The 20373-nt window shown below is 30.5% G+C and overlaps 1 protein-coding gene across 2 annotated transcripts; it reads right to left on the bottom strand.

Moving 5' to 3' along the window:
- Window positions 1-1586: 1586 nt before the first annotated feature.
- LOC134682155 (uncharacterized) lies at window positions 1587-18791 on the bottom strand. Of its 2 annotated transcripts, none has more exons than XM_063541730.1 (7): window positions 18740-18791; window positions 17010-17111; window positions 15848-15938; window positions 8128-8236; window positions 7205-7662; window positions 6482-6531; window positions 1587-2300 (listed from the first exon to the last, which is right to left on the bottom strand). In XM_063541730.1, the coding sequence occupies exons 2-7, from the start codon at window positions 17073-17075 to the stop codon at window positions 1626-1628; spliced, it is 1449 nt and encodes a 482-aa protein (XP_063397800.1). In that variant the 5' UTR covers window positions 17076-17111; window positions 18740-18791; the 3' UTR covers window positions 1587-1625. The 2 variants fall into 2 exon arrangements, with proteins under 2 accessions (XP_063397800.1, XP_063397799.1); XM_063541729.1 differs by lacking the exon at window positions 18740-18791 and adding an exon at window positions 17555-17669.
- Window positions 18792-20373: the final 1582 nt, after the last annotated feature.

Here is a 20373-nt window from a genome sequence, read left to right as displayed (position 1 = left end):
AGAGAAAAAAAACAATGTGTATCACATCAACAAACGACAACCTGTGTCTTTTCATATGTCGTGAAATCTATTTGATACAAAATGTTCACACTCCCATGTTCGGAAGTTGAATGAATACTTACTGTTCTTAACCTCATGCATAAATTTCGAATGTTTTTACTTAAATGCTAAAATTAAAGATAATTAACTTAGCTTTTGGCAGTTACAGTTTTAAGTCATAAGAAACGAGTGACCGGTGAAAAATAATGTTCTTCCAATTCTTAAACCAATGCATACAAACATCATAAACTTAGTCTTCTGTGCTCGAATATATCATTTTTTTCGTTTAAATTTCGTATAATCGTCAATTTTTTTTTTCAATCGGTCAGTGTTGTTGTGAAAATATGGCAGGTAATTAAAGTTCGTGTTTTGAAGCCGATGTTTAACGATTGTCACCTGTTTGTCAACAATTGACGAAAAATAAACAAAAAAGCATGGAAATTGAGCACGTGTTTAACATGTAAATTCAGATAATAGTTTATTTTAAGGACATCCATGCGTATTGTGATCACCGGATTTTTACGAGATGGGTCACACTGAGGTCACCTTGCATACGGAAAATATGTCGGGGGAATTGCTTGCTGGAAGGAAGCAATTCAAATAAAGTAAACTTCTTCTAAATATGAATAAATTAAAGAATTTTCTTCAGAAAAAATTATATGTACATAAGTTTTACAATGAAAACTATCCATTGAGTTATAAAAAACATATGCATTAATTTTTTTTTATTTGAGGTTTCTTATGACTTTAAGTTTCGTAATAATTTCAAAATGTGTGATCATGACTGGTTTAAGAAAAACATATTTCAAACCATTGATACAGCTATGGAGTGACTGCTGAACATATGACACACTGACGACAAACTTCAGATAATTTATGACCTGTGAGTGATGTATAGATGAATGCTTCCATTTCTTAGTCTATGAGTCCATGAGTTAAAAATGATGAAAGGTATACTTGCAAGAAACAGCAACATTACGACACAAATACTTGAACGACTCTCATTTTGTATAATATAAGCCATTGCTATTATTGTAGGTTAATACATTTTTTTAAAAACGTAAATAACATTGACAAAATACACAAACTCAAGTGCTTTTAAAATAATGTTATGTATCGGTTAAGAAGGCTCGTCTTTTTGTTGTTTTCCTTTATCAGACCCCTGTAGATAGCACAGTTCTAGATCTAGGGGAACGTGTTCCGTCATTTTCCTCGCAGTTGTAGCTTTCCAACAGGAAAACATCTATAACAGTGGTACACTACAACTGAAAACTCCTTTGGTACTCTCTACAGTCTTAAAACTAACCACAATATGTAATGTTATTCCTCATTGCTGATATTTAAATAAAAAGAATACTATTCAAATTTAAAGCATAAAAACAGGAACTTTTAATTTGCATAAAGAAAATTCACATTTAATACAAATGCTCCTTTCATAGTATATGTTGAAGAAGATATTTAGTACGAAAGTCAACTTTAGCCATCCAAATATGCCCTTAAAAAGTTATATCCTAAAATTACTAAAACAGTTATGTTCTTGCTATGTATGGGCACATGTGTTCTTATTATTCTAAGCATGCTTCAGTTTACTGCTCCTGACATCTTACAATTCTCGAGTTATCAGATTTGTGTAGGAAACAATGTTGGTTTTCGAGCTTAACAGTCATGTATCTCAGTATAATATGATCTCCAACACTGTGAGGAAATTCGGTTTTCTTAAATGACCACATTGAAACCCTCATTTTGCCTGTTTCATCACTAATGAATACATCTCGCAGAAAATATTTTACTGGTTTTAACAACTCTCCAATTTTATCTATTCTCACTTTTAATGTTGAAACCAACAAGTTCTTATAACTTTGGTTTATTTCAAATATTTTCATTCCTTTCACTTTGGGTACCTCAGCATATCCTGGTTGTATTCTCTTGATGGTGGTATTTTCTCGAAGCTGTATTGCATACTTTGTGTTATCATAATATTTATCGCTTACTTCAATCTTGTGATTCCGAAATGTGTATGTGTGACCTACTTTTAACCTATTTTTAAATTTTCGGGCCGCATCTCCAAAAGCAACTCCTCTAATAATAGTGTTTCCATCGTGAAATACAATGGATATTTTTATTTCGTCATGGTCGTTCCCGTATCTTATTACAGCTGAAATCGCTTTGATCCCGAGCGTTATTGGATAGTGACTGTTCTCGCTTGGCTCAGATAAAGAGAGTATAGGAGAAGACTTTCTTGAGAGTGTGATACCAGCTACCTGTAAATTTACAAAAAACATAATTTGTTAAGTCATGTAAGTATAATAGCTGTATGTTTTATGGGTTTTTTTCAACTGTCAATCAATTGATGTAGTTAAACATTACCCCTAATGGTCATATACATACACACAAACATATACAACCAATCAAACGGTTTTAGCGTTCTTGATAACCCTATTTCCATAAAAGCGCATAGAACAGACCAAATACAGATAAAGCTTAATGTCATACTCAACTAACCATGCTGCACACATATGTTGAAGAAACTATAATATTATATCTATTTCGTTCAATGTCGTTGTAGGAATAAATATACACGTTTTGTCTTTTGATAACACATGCATCTGACACTATACATTCAGCAGACACCATTCTTTTAGGACACAAACTGTTTTCATTTTACGACTAAATAGTAGAAAAAAAGTAAATTTTCACCCAATAGTGTTCAAATTTTATGTTTGATTTCATTTCTGTTGGTTGTTTTTACTTGACTGAGTTCCATGACGACTCACCACAAATTTGGTAACCTGTCGAACAAAACTATAATCGAAGTCAAAAGTCGGTAATATGAAAAAAAAGTATATTGTTTAAAATCCAGCAGGATTTTCCGAATGGAATACTAGACAAGTGCGGTTATTATTATTCCATAAATCAATGTTTAGTTATTTGGGGCTCATTGGATTTACTTTTTCTGAATGTCACATTCATGTATACAATGGCAATAGAGCATGTATAATGTATACTGAATTGTTCCATTTTAAGTACATTTATAATCATTAAAAAGAGAAAAAAAATTATTTTGAAGCATGTTTTGAACTCATGATGTTAAAAAGGAAGCCGTTTATATCGTTCCTTTTTTATATGGTAAAAACATGAATAAAATTAAATTCGTGTAAACATATTTAAACTTTCCTAGGGAAGCGTATTAGCGCCACACATTTTTTTTCTTTTTTTTTTCTTCCTATGTTTGCGTTTGTTTGCGTTATAACGCAAACATTTGCGTTATAACGCAAACCTTTGCGATATAACGCAAACCGTAAACCTTCGCGTTATAACGCAAACCTTTGCGTTATAACGCAAACCTTTGCGTTATAACGCAAACCTTTGCGATATAACGCAAACCTTTGCGTTATAACGCAAACATCTTTATTTCAATTATTCATTAAGTTTTGTATATATGTCCGTCTGTCATTCATTTCGGATGTGATTTACTAGTAGATAAAAAAAGAAACATACATACAAGGCCAAATCATTATAATAAATAAGCATAGGAATAATGGAATAATTGAAGTGCAATTATACATAAATTAAGACTGATTTGTGCATCAGTAAAGTATATAATTTAACAAGAAAATGGATATAGTATATAGTCATATTAAAATTGAAAGATCAAAAATAATGTCATACAATTGTGAAACCTCCAAGTCAAATAGACAAAATGATCTTTCTGCTTTAAAATGAATTATTAATAAGGAAACGTTTTTTTAAAATCTCAGAATATGATCAAGATTCTTTGATAGAAAGTCATTGAATTTTCATTTCAATATAATGAAGTATTTTTAAGATGCTTGGGTAGCAATTTGAATAGAGAGAACATAATTTTATTAATGAAACATCTTCATTCTATACATTTATTGCCAAAGGGTAGCTTGTTTGAATGTAACCTACTTTACACAGTTCTCAAACGAGAGCTTACTTTGGAAGTATATTTATATTCGGTTATAGCTATTTTAGCAGGGTTGATTTTTTTCTTAGGTATAACCTCAATTTACTCAATTTTCTTTGTAATATATATACTAGTAGTAACTTGGATATCGTTTTTGGGGACCTTATAGTTTGTTGTTTAGTGTGAGCCAATGCTCCGTGTTGAAGACCGTAATTCGGCCTATGATGGTTTACTTTTACGAATAGTGACTTAGATGGAGAGTTTTCTTATTGGCACTCATACCACATCTTCTTATATTATTATGCTCATTATTAATCATTGATATGATATAATTATTCAAGTAGTTTACTTTGTAATTACTACAAAGGTGATAAATTTTATTATATCCAGCCTCCTCCATTAATAACTACTGTTTCCTTTGAATCTTAAATAAGAAATAAGATAAAACAAATGTTTGCGTTATATCGCAAAGGTTTGCATTATAACGCAAAGGTTTGCGTTACATCGCAAAGGTTTGCGTTATATCGCAAAGGTTTGCGTTATAACGCAAAGGTTTGCGTTATAACGCAAAAGGTTTGCGTTATAACGCAAAGGTTTGCGTTACAACGCAAAGGTTTGCGTTATAACGCAAACATAGGAAGAAAAATAAAAAACAAAATGTGTGGTGCTAATACGCTTCCGTACTTTCCTCAATTTCAGTTCAAAATATTATTATCATAAATAGGCTCAGATTTGAACATTATTATTTCATATAAGAGAGAGCTTAATACGGAAGCGTATTAGCGCCACACATTTTTTTTTTTATTTTTCTTACTATGTTTGCGTTACAACGCAAACCTTTGCGTTATAACGCAAACCTTTACCTTTGCGTTATAACGCAAACCTTTGCGATATAACGCAAACCTTTGCGTTATAACGCAAACCTTTGCGTTATAACGCAAACATTTGTTTTATCTTATTTCTTATTTAAGATTCAAAGGAAACAGTAGTTATTAATGGATGAGGCTGGATATAATAAAATTTATCACCTTTGTAGTAATTGCAAAGTAAACTACTTGAATAATTAGATCATATCAATGACTAATCATGAGCATAATAATATAAGAAGATGTGGTATGAGTGCCAATAAGAAAACTCTCCATCTAAGTCACTATTCGTAAAAGTAAACCATCATAGGCCGAATTACGGTCTTCAACACGGAGCATTGGCTCACACTAAACAACAAACTATAAGGTCCCCAAAAACGATATCCAAGTTACTACTAGTATATATATTACAAAGAAAATTGAGTAAATTGAGGTTATACCTAAGAAAAAAATCAATCCTGCTAATATAGCTATAACCGAATATAAATATACTTCCAAAGTAAGCTCTCGTTTGAGAACTGTGTAAAGTAGGTTACATTCAAACAAGCTACCCTTTGGCAATAAATGTATAGAATGAAGATGTTTCATTAATAAAATTATGTTCTCTCTATTCAAATTGCTACCCAAGCATCTTAAAAATACTTCATTATATTGAAATGAAAATTCAATGACTTTCTATCAAAGAATCTTGATCATATTCTGAGATTTAAAAAAAATGTTTCCTTATTAATAATTCATTTTAAAGCAGAAAGATCATTTTGTCTATTTGACTTGGAGGTTTCACAATTGTATGACATTATTTTTGATCTTTCAATTTTAATATGCTATATCTATTTTCTTGTTAAATTATATACTTTTCTGATGCACAAATCAGTCTGAATTTATGTATAATTGCACTTCAATTATTCCATTATTCCTATGCATATTTATTATAATGATTTGGCCTTGTATGTATGTTTCTTTTTTATCTACTAGTAAATCACATCCGAAATGAATGACAGACGGACATATATACAAAGCTTAATGAATAATTGAAATAAAGATGTTTGCGTTATAACGCAAAGGTTTGCGTTATAACGCAAAGGTTTGCGATATAACGCAAAAGGTTTGCGTTATAACGCAAAGGTTTGCGTTATATCGCAAAGGTTTGCGTTATATCGCAAAGGTTTGCGTTATATCGCAAATGTTTGCGTTATAACGCAAAGGTTTGCGTTATAACGCAAAGGTTTGCGTTATATCGCAAAGGTTTGCGTTATATCGCAAAGGTTTGCGTTATAACGCAAAGGTTTGCGTTATATCGCAAAGGTTTGCGTTATAACGCAAAAGGTTTGCGTTATAACGCAAAGGTTTGCGTTATAACGCAAACATAGGAAGAAAAAAAAAAAAAAAATATGTGGCGCTAATACGCTTCCGTTGCTTAACATATCAGGGGGACAATAAAAATAAAATATCCAAAAAAGAGAAAATAACAAACAGAGAAATTTCACATGTGGTACCCGTCGTGTTGCTCATTCAATCACAAACCCGGTAAAAAGTGTCATTCGTAAAAGGGAATGGGATTGTAGTTACGCAATACTGAACATACCCGATATCATATGTGTTTTTGATTGTTTGATATATAGAACACATTTACTATATGTGTACTTACAGCTGATCTGCTAGCTTCTTCATCGTATGATAAGTCAAATAATGATTCATCTGAAAAAAAAGATTATTATTTTAGTCTTTTTGCACGAAGCCATTAACCCTTCAATTGCTTCCAGTGCAATCTGCATTTAGTTTAAACAATGTTATGATAATCAGATGATAAATCTTTTTAAAGGATACAATACTAGATTAAAAGAATTATTTGTTTCATGTATAAACATGCCAACAGTACAAAACTGAAAAGATCGACGAAAATCTAACAAATCTAAAAATGCTTTGTTCATTGAAAGAAACAAACTACCATTTAAGGAATATAGTTTAAATGTCATTTCAAATGATCAGTTGATAAGTTTTGTTAATTACCGATGAAGAATATGTGTTTCTTATTTCTAGTGAACCGCTCCAGCCTGAATATTGAATTTAAATTACAATATTAGTTGAGACTATCATTTCACGTGATATGTACTTTCGAATTGTCGTTGGCATTCCTGTTTGGCACTCATTGCTGTATCTTTGATTACATAGACTAGTGTTCATGTATCATAATAGATAACAGTTTATCGTCAACCTCAGTTCATTGATAAGTTTGAAACCAACACTTACTCTTACATTGACAATGTTTTATCTTTACTAAACAATATTTTGTTTTAATTTGTAGTCCGAAAAGACGCAGATAGTACATACCGAATGACTGATTTTAGAGTATTAACATGATTAAGCCTACCTCGATACAAGATTGGATCTATCCCCCATTTGTTTTGGTCATCTATTCCCAAATGCTTATATATATTTGGCTTGTACTTCAATGAATTTTGAATGCCAGAATTACGGATGCCATCTCTAATAGCAAAAACATCTGCTTTATTCAGAAAGTTGTTATTCTGAATACAAATAACATGATCGTCACCTGTAGCGCTAACTACAGCAGAAACAGCAGGAATTGTTCCTTTAATTACACCATCTGCTATGGCTCTCCAGAGTCGATCAATAGTGTTTCCTGTTTCTCCGAAGAACATCCATTTCCCTTTGGTCAAACAATACTTTTCAGCAAGCGTTTTCAAGGTTTTAGTCGTTACTATATTGGTACCTTTGAAAGCAGATTGTACTGAATGGATTCTTTTAGTTTCATTTAAATAGTTATCCTTTCCCCGAAAGATGGAGATCCAATTTACCCCTTGGGATCTGTTAAGAAATAAATGTCATTCAGTTCTGTGTCTACATTATTGATCATGTTTTAATTGTCTGCAATTAATTTATTAGAAACCTTTGTAGTATAATTTACACCGAAATTATGAATGTGAATAGTGTGTTACCCACGTATACATCAGGCTGTTTGTATTCTTCAAAGACTAATTAAGAAGTTTTTACTATACGTATGTGTGTAAGCATGAATAAGTCATTTTAAATTTCATTTTGTACATTGGGTGCCTTCTTCAAACTACCAAATAGATTTTTAACTGTACATTGCAGGCAAAAAATGTACGTATGTTCATATTTTAGAAGTTAGCATGTCTAATGAGAGGATTAACAAGCAATTGTGTTAAGTTCAACACACATTATCAACAAAAGCATTGTGTCCGAAATTTTCAAACATAGTTGCTGCTATTGTGTATATCTTCAAATAGAAGCAAACATAATACTGCTTACTTTCTATGATGAGACGGAAGGTTTTTTTCAACCCATTTCTTAAAAACAGGATACTCTTCTAGGCATTCTTCAATTGATGCTCCTGCTATTTCATATTTTGGTTGGGTAACTAGAAAAATAAAAAAAACAGACTTATACCCGGCCACGTCCACTTGTATTGTTTGTCCATCTGATGAGTTGAGACTTTTTCAACTGAGTTTTATAGTTCGTTCTTATGTTGTACTGATATACCACTGTCCCAGTTTAGGGGGTGGGTGGATCCCGCTAAAATGTTGAACCCCGCCACATTATTTATGTATGTGTCTGTCCCAAGTCAGGAGCCTGTAAATTTAGTGGTTGTCGTTTGTTTATGTGTTACATATTTGTTTTTTTTTTTTTTTGAAACAATTAAATCATCTTTATTGCACTAAATGCTGTTTAACAATTTACCTAGCTTACAGCATTAGGCTAAGTATCCCTGTATATCAGTTATTATACATCCAGGGAGAATATATAATAAAATATTTTATAATTGTTAGTATTATACAATAAGACATAATACATAAATTAAATTAACATCAATATACATTGATTTAGCCTGCTTACAAGTCGGGAAAAATAACGGATCTACACCGTATCGTTTTGTGTTTATTATATGTGTTTACTTTCTCACAGGTGGTTACCTGTGTATTGGAGTTACTTTAATATTCTTTGTTTTGAAGGATTTACTTTGTCTAAGCTTACTTGCTTGACTATGTTAGTAAAACATAACTAGGTAAGTTTATGAAATAATTTTAAATTCAATTCAAAAGGTTATTTGCTGTGCGGGTTTATCTTGGCACCTCGTGGTGAAATATTTATACAAGGCCAAGGGAAGTTAGCATCTGTTTATCTGTTAAAAACAAACTATACCTTTACTTACAGGTTACAGTATGCTGAAGTCTTTAATAACGTATTCCCGGTTTCTATATTTCTTATCGAATTTAATCTTATAATGTCATATATTTCTTTTTTGAAAATTTTAAAGATTTCTATCTTTGATTCTTTTTTGTTTGAAACAAAATGTGCTTTATATATGGAGAAGAATATAACTGTTATCAGGGTGTTTATATCAAAATATTTTACATCTGCTATTTTATAGCCAGTTATTAAATTTTCTAGCCTTAAAATATGTCTATCTATTTTAAGATAAAGTAATAACTTGTATATTTCTTGCCAGTAAGTATTATTATAAGGGCAAGTAATAAAAAAATGTTTATAGTTGTCAATTTCTTTGCAAAAATTGCAAGAATTGTTTTCTAGTACTTTCCACTGTACTAATAAGTCGTTGCATGGAAGGATGAAGTTGAGAAGTTTCCATTTGAACATCTTAAATTTGTTGTTTTCTAGGTAATTGAATATAAAATTAAGAGTGCTTTTAAATTTTATATTTAAATTTTCTTCAAGAATTCTTTCCCACTTCAGAATACCTACAGGTTTTTCTTGCTTATAGGGGGCAATTAGTATTGAATATATTTCTTTATTACTCATTTCTGGATGGATATTATGATTGATTAGTATTTGCAGATTTTTTGTTTTCTTTATATTTACTTTTGTTTTAAATGAGCTTTCTTGTTTTAAAATATTCTGCCAATGTTTTGGAATAGCTTTCTTTAATAATGATAATTCTCTAATCCAATCTCGTTTATCTTTTAATTTAAATAAAATTTTATTTTCTGATATACAACCTTTTTCATCAAGTATGTCATTTACATACAGAATATTATGTTCAATCCATTTAGTAAATAATAAGTGTTTTCCTTTTGTTTGTATGTTATGATTGCCCCATAAAATCTGCTTTCTTATGTCTAGAAACGATTGTGGGATCTTTGTCTGTCCTCCCTTAACATTTATCCAAGTTTTAATCAATTGCTGATAGAACTCAGGAAGGGATTTAAATATTTTTTTGTCTAACATATTAACATTTTTAATATTCATTTGAAATATCAAGAGGTTTTTACCAAATTTGTTTAAGTAAGCTTGGGGTATGATTGTCCAATTATCACCAGAATTTTGTTTAAGTTTTAAAATCCATCGCAATTGAAGAGCTTTGAGATATAGGTCTATGTCGATCATTTTTAACCCACCTTCTAGATAGTTTTTACAAAGAGTTGCACGTTTAACTTTATCTTTTTTCCCATTCCATATGAAATTATATACTAGAGTTTTAAACTTTTGTATTATTTCCTTTGGTATGTACATATTTGATGCAATATAAGTTAAATTTGGTAGAATTAATGATTTTACTACTATTATTTTACCTATTAATGTTAAATTTCTTTTCATCCAGTTTGATATTATTTTTTCACACTTTTTAAGCTGCTTATCAGTGTTTAGTTTTTGACAGTCTTGATTGTTATAACCAAAATAAAAGCCAAGACTTTTAATATTATCTGTTTTCCAATTAATGTTTTCAAATTTGTCTCTGCTATGTTTAAGTTTTCCCAACCAAAATCCCTCTGTTTTATTTCTGTTTAGTTGTAGTCCTGATAAACTTCCAAAAGTTTCAATTATATTCATTGCTAAACTAACATCTTTTGGTGATTTAAGAAATAGTGTTGTATCATCTGCAAGTTGACATATTTTAAGTGAGCAATTTTTACCATCTAGTTTCACCTCTAAACCTTTAAGATTATTATCTTCTCTTAGTTTTAGTGCCATAATTTCAACCACTAATACGAAGGCTAACGAAGAAATTGGACATCCTTGTCGAATTCCCCGAAAAATGTTAAAACTGCTGGACACCCAACCATTGTTGAGTATACAACCTTTTATGTCTGTGTACATTGTTTTAATCCATCTTATAAAACTACTTTTAAAGCCAAATTTTACCAAAGTTTCTGACATAAAGTTCCATTCGAGGGAGTCAAATGCCTTAGAGAAATCAACAAAAAGTATAGCGCCATCTACTTTAAAGTTCTCTGAGTAATCAATAATATCTTGTATTTGCCTTATATTGAAGCCTATGTATCTATTTTTTATATAACCTTTTTGATCAGTATGAATTATTTTTGGTAATACTTGTTTTAATCTTTGAGCAAGTGCATAAGCCAACAATTTTACATCATAATTTAACAGAGTTATTGGGCGATAATTATTTAAAGAAAGTGGATCTTCTTTTTTGTATATTAATGATATTGCTCCAATTTTCTGTGAAGATGATAATTCTCCTTTTTTATAGCAAAAATTAAATACTGATACAATTAAATCTTTTATTTTTTCCCAGAATTTTCTGTAAAATTCAACATTAAGTCCATCTAGACCTGGGGCTTTATTTAGTTTCATTTTGAATATTGCATCTGTGCATTCCTGCACTGTTATTTTTCCTTCACATAAATCACTTTCAGTATCACTCAATTTTGGACATTTTTTAATATTGTTAAAGTACTTTTTAGTATCTTCCACATCAGGCTTAGTTGAGGAGTATAATGTTTTATAATAGTTAACTTCAATGTTAAGTATTTTTTCTTGATCAATAATTATATTATTGTTTACATCATACAATCTAGTGATGGTTTTTTTGCACTGCCTGGCTTTTTCGAGACCTAAGAAGTAGGAAGTATTTTTTTCTCCTTCTTCAATCCATTTTACCCTTGATCTTATTTGGTTACCTTTTACTTTTTCATTATAAAGATTTCCTAACTCTTGTTCTAGTTTCTCTATTTTTTCAATCAGGGAGGTATTTGTTTCATAATCATTAACTCTGATGTTAGTTGTATGAATTTCATTGTTAAGTTGTCTAAGTTGATTTTCTAACACATTGATTGAATCTTTTTTGTTGAGGGCTTTTAATTTACAGAATTGAATTGTACAATCTCGAACCTCTATTTTAAAAGTGTCCCATAAAGTATCTAGATTTTTTGAATCATTTGCTTTAATTTTATAGTTGTTAATTAGATTGTATATTATTTTTAGGTAGATTTCATCGTTTAAAACGCTACTATTTAATTTCCAGTATCCACGTCCTTTATTATTTCTTGATATATGTACTTTTAAAGATACACTATTATGGTCAGTGTATTGAATAACAATTGGTCTAATATCACAAGAGGAGCAATTTTTTTTAATTTCAGTACTAACAAGGAAGTAATCAATTCTAGTGGCTTCAGTTTTATTTCTTTTACACCATGTAAAATGACTTTTATCTCTGTTTTTTTCACGCCATATATCTGTTAATTTCAAAGATTTAATTAAAGTTTTAAGTCCGCAGACTGGTTTATCAAATTTTATTCTTTTATTTTTATTTTTAGTATCGTTTTCAGATAAAATATCGTTAAAGTCTCCTCCGATTATTAGTTGTCCAAGACTATATTTATCTATAAAAGTTTTAACCGTTTTAAAAAAAGTGTTTCTTAGCTTAGTATTATTTGGTGCATAAACGTTTGCAATTGTAAGTATGCTTTCGTCAATTTCTATATTTACGAGAAGAAGTCTTCCATCTTTATCTTTATAAAAGTCAATAAATTTATAGTTGAGCCTACTTTTTAACCATATAGATACCCCTCTAGCATTGCTCTGACCATTACTGAAGAATAATTCACCTTCAAACTCTTTTTTTAAAGATTCTTCTAAGTTGTCAGTAAAGTGTGTTTCTTGTATTAGGAGAATATCACATTTTTGTTGTTTTGTCCATTCAATTAGTCTTTTTCTTTTTTCAGCTTGCTGTAATCCCTTAGCATTAACTGTACAGATGTGAAGGTTTTGATCAGCCATAATTGTTAATGTAAAAGGTAAGTTTATGATTGGGGAACCCCCATCTATTTATAGTATCAATTATCGATTTTATTCTTTCTGTTACCAGTTCACGAGTATTTACTTTATTCAACAGGTAAATAATTGTGGTCAATTTTGCTGTACTTTTAGCATTTAATTCTTTATACTTTATACAAAGTGCAAATTGTTTTACTGTGAGAAGTGATCCTACATAAAAACATATTAAATAGTGATAAAATTTAATCACAATAATTAGATACACAGTATCATTAATGTTTATCTTTACCGCATCATGTAAAAGAAAATTACACAATGTTGTTCTCAAATTGACAAAACATACAGTTTCTACACATGATGACCTCGCCTTACGGGTCATTATTTGGGTCAACAACGTGACTTTGTTTACAAACTGAGCTATGACAAACATATGCCACACACAGTTTGTGAAGACAATAATTGAGAAATAAATTTTACTCAATACAAAAATAATATAAATACTACAATAATTCTTTAAAGAAATATAAAAATAAAAACATTTACATGAATATATTATACAAAAGATGTATTTACATAGTTTACAGTAGATAAAGATAATGAGTTCTTTATGTAAATATGTACATTTTTTTTTATCAGTACTATACGTGTTTCTTATGTCAGGTCTTATTCGTAATGTTTTGTTATTCTCATTCTTCTTTGCTTTTATTTTGCTAAATTGTTTTTTATAGCTATTGAGTGCTAAAAGATTTATTATTTTTTCCAGGAGATATATGTAATGGTTTGCATTATGAAGTGGAATATATCTGTTTTCCAATTTGGACTCAAAGTTTTGCACATAATCTAGATATGAAGTATCAGCATACACGGAGCTATAAGTGTGAATCTGTATGGGAACATCTGTTGTCAATTCACTTAAGAATTTTTGTGTGCAAAAGTATGTCTGTTGCAAATTTGTGTACAGAGTTAACAAAATATATGTGTGTTCATTTTGTGATATAAGGAGAAGAATTTTGAGGCACATCTGGATTAATTGGAACTGTGTTGAGAAAAGTGCGAAATTTATATAAAATGTGCAATTCACCAAAGATATAAATTGTGAAACTATACTAAATTCAACTCTACTGTAAATGAGTTTTGTTACACATGTCATCATGATTATAAACAAAATAAATATCACTAAACATGTATTACAGTATAATTTTAAACTAGTTTTACATATTTGTTTTTCGTTATTTTTTTAATTCAAATAAGGTCGTTAGTTTTCTCGTTTGAATTGTTTTACATTGCCTTATAGGGGCCTTTTATAGCTGACTATTCGGTATGGGCTTTGCTCATTGTTGAAGGCCGTACGGTGACCTATAGTTGTTAATGTCTGTGTCATTTTGGTCGTTTGTGGATAGTTGTCTCATTGGCAATCGTATCACATCTTCTTTTTTATATTATGTAATCAATTATTTCTATCATATGTTTTATCAATGTGTAGAAACTGTGTCTGAAAAATAACTGTTTGCCCTCACAATTCAGTCACATAAATAAACAGTTAGGATATTCTACAGTATCTTAAAATCAACTAACAGTTTTTCATAGTATGTGTGAGTATTTTCCTTAAAGTCATATGAAACGAGTGAGTGGTGAAAAATAATGTTTGTCCAATTCTTGTACCAATGCATTATACATCATAAACTTAGTTCTGTGCACGATTTTATCATTATTTTCGCAAATATATCATATAATCATCATTTTTTTTCTCTCTGATGGTTATGATTTATCAAATATGGCTGCTCATTAAATGCCGTGTTTTGAAGCCGAGTTTTACCGATTGTCAACTTATAGTAAACAAATCACAAAAAACATGGGTATTATGCACGTGTTAAACATTTATAATCAAATATTTGTTTATTTCAATGACAGATCCATGCGTATTGTGGTTACCGGATTTTTACGAGGAGGGTTATGCTTGGGTCACTATGCATACGGAAAATATGTCGGCGAATTGCTTCCTGGAAGCAAGCAATTAAAAATAAGTAAACTTCTTCTAAATGTGGACAAATTAAAGAATTTTCCTCAGAAAAAAGTATATGAACATTAGTTGTATAATGAAAACTAGCCATTTAGTTATAAAAAACATATGCATATTTTTTTTGAATTTGAGGTTTCTTATGACTTTAAAGCTAAATTGATTGATTGATGTTCTTAAAAAAATCTCATTTTTCCAATGTGCGTTGTTTTGTGTCGGAGGACTTCGTTTTCACTGTCAGATCGGATAATGCATTCGGCATAAGTCGGCGTTGATTTGTTCCATTGGGAAAATACATTCATTTTACAGTTATTTGGTGGTCAATGGTAGAAATACTGCCGACAACGTTTCATTTATAGAAGCAGATTCAACGTTTTTTGTCAGGGTCATAAAGCTCTTCATGTGTGTTTCTTTGTTGAAATAGTCATTTGTTGTTGTAGTGATTAGGATTATGACACATTGTTGACTGTTGTGCCCACGAGTCAAGTGCATTATGTGTGTGTGTTTAGCTATACATTGTTGACAATATAATTAATTTTATACAACTGACATCAAAATGATGGTTTAACTACATTTTTGTAGCTATACACTGTTTTTATAAACCATTGCATAGGAAATGAATTTACCCAGTCAGGAAAATGACAGTTGTGTTCCATTCGTTTGATCTTTTTAAGCTTATAAAAAAAACTTAAGTATTTTAAGTTTCCTTAGAGTTCTGTATTTTTGCTAATTTACTTTATTCATCATTGGCTTTCAAATTTATTAGGTCCGACAATAATCGACAATAACTTAAAAACCGGTTCCTGCTTAATTGCTTACTCTTGATATATTCCTTAAACATTGAAAACATACTAAAATGCTAAAGTTTCTTATGTATGTCTCATGTGTATAACTAACGCAAACATTTAAAGTGAGGATTAATAACCCCAACAAATTTTGAAATAGAAATAGTTTCTATGTTTTATAGATACGCACCTCTTGTTGCACTTGATTTTGCAATTGCAGTACCAACTCTTTTCTCGTTCATTTTAGATACTTTGATAGGTGGAAATTGCTCTCCTTCTCCCTGTAAAAGACTTTTATAAATATATGGGTGTCATCAAAGTAAACGGTTTACTTCCTTCCATATCATTTTTTAAATATTTCATTGTTGTTGTAATACCAGAAGCTTTGCTAATCTTGAAATTATGTTATTGCAGAAATATTACGATGCATTTATCATGCTTATTATAAGTAGATTTTTTAAATTAATTGCATAATTTTAGATTTTTGTGATCTTAAGCATTTGTTCAAAGTAAGCTGTGGTCGCCTAAATTGAAGAAACAAAATGAATCAAAATATCCCATCTGCATAAACGATGGACACTAACAGTAGATAACGAAATGACTACAACACACTATACTTAATCATACGATAATTTGATGTACTAATTATTTTACTAGTTTGTTCGCTAAATTAAAAGTATGGTAAATGTTATATTCTCAAAACTGTTTTGCGCCATTAATGGGCATTAACCTATAATCATTATGGTTTACTTTTTAAATTGTTATTTGGATGGAGAGTTGTCTCATTGGCACTCACACCACATCTTCCTATATCTATTATGTTTGCTGTTCTGCGCGTGCGTTCATCCGTTTGTCCGTCCGTTCGATTGTTATAGATTGGAATATACTTTCAAATAGTCTAATCGCAAAACAATACAACAACACATTCAAAGCAGAAACAAAACAAATTCGGAAAAGATAATTAAATGCTTATCTAGTTTTGTCAATTATACATGTTACATGTATAATCATTGAATATATACCAAGCTTCCTTGTTATTCATTTTATCAAAGTGGTATACACTTAACTGATCCCACTTGAAATACATAGGTACTCATTCATAAATTTTAGCCTAACTGTACTTGCTTTATTTCATACTTTAACCTATTTGATTTTTCACAACTGTTAATGTCCGCATTGAATGTACATCCCAAGTTTTATTCATATGAACCGTATTTACTCTATGTCCATCTCCATGTATAACGTTCATAACATAATATTTGCAATGGATTATCTTGAAATATACTACAAACTTGATGCGTAATGGATAAATTAAAAATTACCATTTCACTATCGTCTAAAAACCATGTTACCTTCAATTTTCTTTTCGTTCCTTTTTCATTACCGCTGCATTTATTTAATTGGACTCTTCGCTCCATTCTCTTCGTTGTACGATCTGTTTTGTGGAAATGATTCTAAAACAAAATGCAATAGGAGTTGTTAAAACTTGCAAGAATTTAATATATTATAAAAGAGAGACGAAAGATACCAGAGGGACAGTCAAACTCGTAAATCTAAAACAAACTGACAACGCCATGGCTAAAAATGAAAAAGACAAACAGAAAACAATAGTACACATGACACAACATAGAAAACTAAATAATAAACAACACGAACCCCACCAAAAACTTGGGGTGATCTCAGGTGCTCCGGAAGGGTAAGCAGATCCTGCTCCACACATGCGGCACCTGTCGTGTTGCTTATGTGATTACAAATCCGGTAAATAGTCTAATTCGGTAGGTCAAATTCATGAAAATTTATAAAGTATGTATAGTAGATACGTTGATAATTTAGTCAACAAAATCTCTTGTTGCCTTAAATGCAAACTAATCTTAAATTCAATCTATACCTGGTTTACCTTTAGTATATGTGGATCCAGGGGCTGGGCCTCCCCTTTTGTTGGAAACATTTGGTTGATGACTCTACCTTTCATATATGTTTGTTTTATTCACGCATTGTTGTCAATATAATGAAATTTGATGCAACTGTCATACAAGTGAGAAGTTTAGCTAATTATAAATCAATTTCGAACAGTAGTATACTACTGTTGCCTTTATAAAACCAGGTTCAATCCACAATTGTCTAAAAAAAGTAAATGCTTGTACCAATTCAGGAATAAAGCAGTTTTGGTTCATTCAGTGACTAATTAAAACGACGATTTTTTTTCAGTTGTTTATAACTAGGTCCTTATTGGGGGATTACGTAGATTTTATTGATAACACATTTATCATGTTCGTTTTTAAGTTTGTTTTCACTAAGTGGTTTTTGTTTTGCCTTTTATTAAATTCTTTTAGGGGGAAGGTTGTTAAACATTGTTCTCAAACGGGTCTGAACCATTTGTGTCGACCAACATGATTTTTTACAAACACATAATCTAACAAACTGTCATATGTGTGAAGCATTGTTTCATATGTTTTGTTATCAAAACGCTGTTTCATGGTAGCAAATGTGTTGACAGACTTTGAACTCGCATAATGGATGATGCAATCAAATAAAGATACGCATGCCGAGTTGCGGTTCTTAATATATCTCCGTTTTAAGGCATCATAGTATTTATGATTTTGTAAACGTCGTTCATGATTTGCAAATTTAAAATTTGCAACTGTATTTTTATCTGAAGAAGCTCGTTAATACCTTTAAAATGCCACAAATCGATCATATTTAATCTTGTGTTTCAACCTAAGACGATAACCTACTGTAGAACTAAAGAAATGTTGAAGTATGTCAGAATTATGAACTTGATTTGGTAAAATGCATATCGTCTTACAATCCTTTATTTTAAATCTGAAAGAAGATATGTAAGTCAGTAAGATGAAGTTATATTTCACAGACTCTATAATTCTATTTAGGCCACTTTGAAACAAACACTACAATAGTAACTCGATTAAACATTTCCTCTTGTTAATGTTTGAATTGTATGTCTGCTATAAAGACTTCAACATTCAATGACAATTACAATTTATAAATGAGTTAGCCGAAAGCGTAATGATAAAAGCAACCGAGTAATGTGCATATTAAGCTTCTATAATATAATGTGTCTTACCTAAGAAACGGTCACAGATACACTATACATGTAAGTGCGCGGTAAAATATTTGAAAAAAGGGAATTCCAAAAATAAATTTCCAACTTTCACTTTCACTTTTAGTTTGATTTACAGGAAATGACTTATCTGTGCAATGACTGCGAACAACGATTAACGGATCATGTCCGGCATCAACTAAACCTACATGTACTTAAAATTCAAATTTATAGAGAGAAAAAACAACTATTTGTTGTAATGGCTGGCCATGCAAATATATGTCTTGCTACACATACACAAGATTGGTTCTACGTTTCATTCTAATTCAACGACCCGTCAACGTATATATACGTGGTTACAATCAAGTATACAACACACAAGATACGATATCATAGAAACAGTTATCACCATAAGAAAATCTAGATCACAGTAACTTTAACATCTGATAGAGAGGGGTTAATTTTGAAGAAAAAATCCCCTATTGACTTTAATTCTAAACAAGTCTTGAATTACATTTATACCTGATTTACTTTCAGAAACTACCACCAGCACTTGTCTCAGAACTTTTTTTTTATATACCTTAAAGGTATATAGGAAAAAAAGTTATGAGACGAGTGCCTGTGGAAACAACACATTATATCATTCATCAAAGTACAAATGTAGCCATATCTTTTGTACTACACAAACATTGCGGATCATTGAGTCATGCGGCATTTTTGGGCATTCGCGTAGTCTTGTTTTCAAACACTGTATATATGCACTTTACTGACCCTGTTAGTTTTCAACCTGTAGTAAATAAAGTTATGTGCATTCGACATTCATTTGGTTAACTCTAGTTTTGATTCATCTATCAATTATTTAATTTTTTTTACAAATCAAGCATTATCTTCTAATCAGAAGAACACAGGACTTATACAGAAAAGTCTCCTTCGAATAGGGGGTCCATGGTGACGTTTATTTATTTACTTACTGAATTTACCCCAAGAATTTTAACTTGCTAGTAAACATATTCACCCTCTGACGTTTTCTAATTGACTGAACTAATAATACATCTGTTTTTCAGCATGTGAGAAAATTATAGTTAAGATCAATGAATGAAAAAGCTGATTTTTGTTTACAAATCTCACCAATTTGAAGGTTTTGAGATTCTTCTTAACTTATTTATAGTCTAATCAAATTGATTTGTTGTGCAACCCTTTAATTAATAATAATGAATTGGTATTAAGTCGGGAAGTGTTTCTAAAGTATTTTTTTATGATAATCATTTCAATATCATGCATTTAAGGCAAAGACAAAGTGTCACCGATTGCAATGATATCACCACAGTTAGATGTAATTATGTATTTTGATTCTTCTTATATATTTCTCTTTTTCCTTTGAATTAAAACCCAAACGTGATCGGTTTTTTTTACTTAACACAAGTCGCGTTCGGTGTCATCTGTCATAATATTTTTGTCTTGATTTACATTCATCTTTCTATTACGGTAACTTGCACATTTTAAGGACTGGCAGTAAAATACGAATTATGTGCTAATAAAAATATGCCGTTACAAAATGATGGAAAAAAATAAAATTAAGAAATGTATCTCCCTCATTGAGAGCTCTTTTTCCTTGCCAGACTTTGACTATGCATTGTTGTTTCGTTTTGGTTTATAGC

This window comes from Mytilus trossulus, chromosome 8 (genome assembly GCF_036588685.1).
Source record: "Mytilus trossulus isolate FHL-02 chromosome 8, PNRI_Mtr1.1.1.hap1, whole genome shotgun sequence".
NCBI lineage: Eukaryota > Metazoa > Mollusca > Bivalvia > Mytilida > Mytilidae > Mytilus > Mytilus trossulus.
The sequence above is the reverse complement of the archived record's forward strand: the minus strand, read 5'-3'. Positions and strand labels throughout refer to the sequence as shown.